At 40.5% G+C, this 6,000-nt stretch overlaps 1 protein-coding gene across 1 annotated transcript in view; it reads left to right on the top strand.

The window, feature by feature from the left end:
• LAMB1 (laminin subunit beta 1) overlaps positions 1-2,083 on the top strand; it is an 83,404-nt gene extending 81,321 nt beyond the window's left edge. Inside the window, exon 34 of the mRNA XM_066591918.1 lies at positions 707-2,083. Within this exon, the coding sequence (XP_066448015.1) occupies positions 707-843 (137 nt within the window). The 3' untranslated portion in view covers positions 844-2,083. The remainder of the gene's footprint in view (positions 1-706) is intronic.
• The last annotated feature ends 3,917 nt before the right edge of the window (positions 2,084-6,000 follow it).

Raw genomic sequence — 6,000 nt, forward strand, 5'->3', positions numbered from 1 at the left:
GTATTGGATTATATACATGCTTCTTAATATGGAAGTGCTATTTCTTTATTCCATTGTCTGTGGAAAGGCCTATAGAATATTCGGCTCATTTCACATCACACCTTAGTGGACAACACTTTCATATTTAGCTATAAAGACTGACAGGGATAGTAATCTCGTAAAACGGAGACCAAAGTGGTCTCTATCTCAAATATTAAACCCTACGGTTCTGTCCCAGTTTTCATTCCTATGTAGTTTTCTGCATAGAAGACGGAAACCCAAGATGGGGAGGCAAATATGCTGTATGAGAGTAGCCTTAGATTTGCTTCATGTGGGCCAAGATTTTTTTTTTTTAAGCCCAGTTCACCATTTAGGTGACGCAAACAGCTGTTTTGTGGAAGAAATGTGATTGATTCATTTGCAATGTTATTTTCGCTGATTTTCCATGATTTATAAGCACGGGGGGAAAGTGCTGTTACCTATGACTCTGGTAAATAGGATTGAATGTGCTCACAGATACCCTTATTTAAAATAAGACCTACCCCGAAAATAAGCCCTAGCATGACTACAGTGATTTTATACAAAGTATGGGAGCTAAAACACAAGTTACCCATGCTGCCTTCAGGTAGATTAATGTATATACTGTATGGTGACAGATTCCCTTTAAGATATTGATTTATATTTTACTGTACATAAAAAATCTAACTTTATGCATTTTTTTCTGCAGATTTAGAAAGGTCTTATGAAGATAACCAAAGAATATTGGAAGAAAAAGCCAATGCGCTAATGGCTTTGGAAGAAGAAGTCAGAAGTCTCTTACAAACCATCAGCCAAAAAGCAGCAGTATACAGCACATGCTTGTAAACCAAGTTTTGACAATAGAGACCAAGTGGGACCAATGGTTCTCTAATTTATTGGATGTTAGTGGTACCAAAGTAAAGACCTTTAATTCTCTATTTTCTGAAATAAAATAAAGATTTGAGTAATAATTTTGGAAACCAATGGGTGTTTTTAACATTTTACTATAGCCAAATACTAATAGAAAACAATTTACTATTATCTAGCATTTTATAGCCATGACTCTAAATGCAGGAATTCATTCATGCACACCAATATTCTAAGGGTGCCATCACATGTGCGCAAGCTGCGGCTGCTGCTAGTGTACGCATTTGTTTTCCGATAACTTCCAGGGTGCACTTGCAAGTAGCGCTATTGTACGAGGGTTAACAGCGCTCGCTAATAGTAAAGAACCAGGACCACACAATGGAGATTTAATTTCATAAGAACTAAATATATTTCCCAGAAGTCTTAAGAGTTTCACACAAAGTGTGGGAACTTTATCGTCAAGGTAATTTTTCATGCCAGTTTTCTAATGTGCTTTTTTTTTCATGCTGTAGTTTAATATGCAACATTTGATAATGGAGGTGTATATCTCACATGCCAACAAAGCATGAGGGCTGCAGGATACAGCAAACATAATAGCACTTTTCTGGCATGCTTTATTTTCCTCTCCAGTGCAAAATATGCCAAATTTATCAAATATCTAAAAATGTTGAAAAAGTTATCGCACTTTTAAAAGGTCTAGAGATGTGGACTCAATTTTTATGCCATTTACCTACTGGGGTAAGACTGCCATAAATTTAGCAACTTTTTAAAAAGTCACAATTCTTAAACCTGTCCAAAAACCACACTGCTTTTAAAAAGCAGAGATAGAGTCATAACCTGTGTTCTTTTTGGTGCAAATCAGCAATAAATTTGTCTAAACTGATTTGCACCCAAAAAAGCCGCAGCTTACTGGCGCATACACTACAGTGTATTTTGCCCCATTAATACGGCTTGTTCATTGTGACCTGGGCAGCTTTATAGAATCTTTGGATGTTAAATGGCTTCCTCCGTTGTGTGCAATGGGTGACTTGTACTAATTTGAAAAAATGTTATATATATATTTTTTTTTTTTTAAATCATCTGTCCATGAAGACAAATACTGTATATGCATGTTACCTAACCTCTTGTACCAAATATCTGTCTGCACAAGGATCTACACATTTATACACTCCTCGATCATATATTTTAAATAAAGCACAAAGAATTGCAACTATAACAATGGCTCGGTTCATAAAATATCAGGAAAGTTCACCAAAGTTTTTTGCATGAGATTTTTAACTGAAGGACGGACTAAAATTCTGAATCCTCCGCTCCAGAACATAATGATATAAAGAAGTACTGGATCCTGATAATGTAATCATACAGTGTCGTAGAATTCCTTTGCGGAACCACGGCTTACTCAATTTGGAATGTTTACACCCTTCCATATTAATTCTGAATTGATAATGCGCATAAGAAGTTTTCACACTGACACGAGGTTCAGCATGTATAGCTTCCTCAATTCTAACTTTAATGTTGGGCGTGTAGCCTCTTTTAAGAGTTTAACATCTGGGCAGGTCAAAAGATTACATAGATACAACGTATTGTTTAATTATTGGATAAGCATCTTGCAATTCTTCCATCCTCCGGTCATCTGTGATTGGCCATCAGGTGGTGGATGAAATGACTGGGTTGTCTTAGGCCCACGTGTGGTTCCTTCGATATGATTGGCTGTGACATCATGAGTTAGTAATAGCATAGACCTCCCATGTTATTTGCATACGTTTCCAGTAAAATTGCTTGGGTAATTTCTGCGGTAGCTGTTTCAGACTGCGGTTGTCCATGTCTGAGTTATACTGTCTTCCAAAGTTGCAAAACAGATGGAAAATGTAACGTGTTTATACTATATATTATCTTGTCAGCGTTTTGAGAACAGAAGTTTCATGTTGGCTTCCCCATGTCAGCAGAGTTATAAAACAGATATTTTCATATGAGCGGAAGTACCTATTGCATAACTGTAAGAACATTATATTTGTAGCAAGACACAAAGCAAATATGTATACAGAATGTTAAATTGACAACTGTCTACTGCCAAGGCCCACCGATCCATATAGATATATACTGGGCTTCCACCACAGACCCCCCTTGAAACTATCTGTTTCACTAAACTCGCCCTGCTCCGTCCCACCCCCACCGCTGACCCTAGACTCGCATTGTGTTGTACACTGGAGCTATTGCTGTCATGGGGGTATAGGATGGTTCGACATCATCACATTCTGGATCCATGATGACGACGTTTGCGCTGATAGTGGGCTTTTTGTTGGACATCGTAGTGGGACAGGTGGACCAGGCAGTCATCAGGGTCGGAATACACTGTATGCAACGACAAACAGAAATTAGGATGACTATAAAGGTGACAAATATAATTAGGTTAGGAGAGGTGCGACTTTTACTATTTCAGGTAAACACTGCATAACTTGTATAGAACCCCGCCTTCTTGACGTTACTTCGATTCATCAACAAGAGTGCAAAATCAGAACTATCTAATTACTGATCAATATGACTAAACCCCTGTCTCATTAGTAAGTGCATGATCATAAATATCAATCTGGAAAGAGTTACAAGGTGATTATTCCCACTTCCCTTTTCCAGAGGCGGCAAGGTAACAGGACCACGGGCGTTGTAACACCGGTATGTTGCGTGGACATAAGCAGAGTGCACTGTAGATAAAATAAAGCAAAATCTTAGCGAAAACCTATCACAGTGTTCTAAATACACAATGTTTCAAAACTTATTTTATATATTTTTCCCTTCTCCTGTTAGGTACCTAACTGAGGAAAACAGACTAAGGTTAGCTCTTTTTAGTTAGTGCGGTCAGCTTCTTAATGGCAACTGCGTCTTTACCCGCGGGTCACGTGTTGTCTGGAATGTAGGTACAAGTCTCCCCTATCATCTTACAGACACTCCCTTTTTTTTGCTAAAATCGTACCTAGTGCCATTCTATTTTGAAAAGTCATAGTCGAGGTAGGTCCTATTGGTCGACTAGTCCCTATAAGGCGTTTCTAGTATAACTTATAAATCACTTTTAATTGTAATAAACATAATTAATCTGGTCAACATTTTATTTACCATAATAAATCAGGAAATTTTTAAAAACTCGTCAGGTACCCCCCTTGGCTGTCTTATGACGTCAACGTACATGTGTGGGTCAAAACTATCACCAGGAGCCTCTCTTCTCACTCTAATGTGCTGTTACAATACTAGTAGTGTGCACAGGTACGCACGGATTGGGATTCCCTGATCTTCACCCACACCAATGTCCCTCCTGGAGATAGTCCTGATGGTGAACAAGTCCAGGCCGCCTACCCTGTCCCTACACTACCTAGTGACAAGACTGGAAAGAGCCGTCGTACCTATGCAGAAAACAAGGGTAGACCAACATGACAGGATAACTACAGAACACAGCAGAGTTGGATCAAGATAGAGTAACTATGGGGGGTAACCTCATTATCCTCAATGCTGTCTGACAGGATGTGGAGGAACATAAGGGCTTTACTAAGGCACACTCCCCTGTCCAATTACTTCCCAGACATGATGTCACATTATTTCACCTATGAAGTGTGTACCTTCGTTTACCTCATTCACTTCCGGTACCCTGTATCTGCAGATTACCTCATTCATGAGCTTCTGTGTGGTTATCTGCTCATTTACCTTAGTATCAGGGTGGGCCTCCAACCTGAAAAAGACTCAAGCAACAACAAGCACATGTTCATACTCCCCAACAGATGTGAGCTGAATGTGGTCAAATTGGCAATCTCTGAAATGGGTAGAGTGGTCAAGGCAAGTGTTATATGGCCACCTTACTTCTGTCCGGACTCGCATATGGCAAAGATCATGCTAACTGGACAAATGATGCAGCAGCTACAGAGAACCCAGGCGTCACCCATTCTTGTTCAGTGTCGACGTCATCGCTGCTTTTGATTCTGTGTACCAGTTGGGCTATCATGGGGGACAGGGACCTCTGTAGGCAAGTACTGTTGATTGTTCGCCATACGCCGTCCTGTTCTGTCGCTCCCGTCTTTTAGCCCATCTGCTTTCCTTCCTCGTTGACTTGTAACTGTAAAGTCCTTGACATATCAAAGTCCAAAGTTTTTATCAAAGTTTTTATCAAGTCCAAAGTTTTTTATCAAAGTCCAAAGTTTTTATCACTGACTCATGCTGCCAGTATCTATTCTTCTTTCTTCCACGGCTTGAGGGCCGCTGCCTTTGCTGTGTTGTCGGCGAGGGTGTCATCTCTCGCTTCTCCGTTGTAGAAATCGGTGTGAATTCTCCATTGCCAGGTAGTAGTAGTAGGGTTTCCATGAGACTCTGCACCGCTGCACCATTCTTAATTGGCTGTCCTACTGAGATAACAAGCTGTCTGGCCTTCCATATTGGGCCATATCATGAGCTATGCCAAATGCACTCCAGGAGTCAGTGTAAAGAGTTGCCGACTTACCTTCTACCACTCCACACGCCTCAGTGAGGGCCTCCGGTTCCGCTTCTTGCCCTGAGACATGCGGAGGAAGAGCTTCTGCGTTTAGGACATCTTGTTATGTGACCTCTGCATATCTGGTTTGGAGTCATCAATCCTCACCCTGGTACCATCTACAAAAGAAAACTCAAAATATGCATCATTAACAGTGTATTCTAATAACAGTTTTTGTCAGAATTTTTGTTGCACAGAATCTTAAAAAACTTAAAAAAAAATAGCTGATCTGTCATACTCAGATCACCTATGCCTCCCCTCCCCCGTTTGAACCGGAATACCTGATTAAAAGAAGAGTAGCCGGATTCAAGGTATTACAACATTGGGAAGAAATATTGGGGGAGGCATGGAAAGAGCACATTGTAGCCGGATCTAATAGGCCAGAGATAAGTGCTTGGGTTGCACTTGCATGAGTATGTTCTGGGTGTCATTTGGGGTGTGGACCACTAGGGGGTAGTCCAATATCAACTTAGAAGATTTGTCAACCATTGCCTGTACTGCTGCCACCGCACAAGCAGATGAGGGAGCTCCTCGAATCACTGGATCTAACCTCATGGCTGTGGTTGTCCTCCGTGCTTTTGTGTCAATACTGTCGTATGGGTGGCAGTATGAAACAAGGCCCAGAAAGG

Source organism: Eleutherodactylus coqui, chromosome 2 (genome assembly GCF_035609145.1).
Source record: "Eleutherodactylus coqui strain aEleCoq1 chromosome 2, aEleCoq1.hap1, whole genome shotgun sequence".
NCBI classification, from domain to species: Eukaryota; Metazoa; Chordata; class Amphibia; order Anura; family Eleutherodactylidae; genus Eleutherodactylus; species Eleutherodactylus coqui.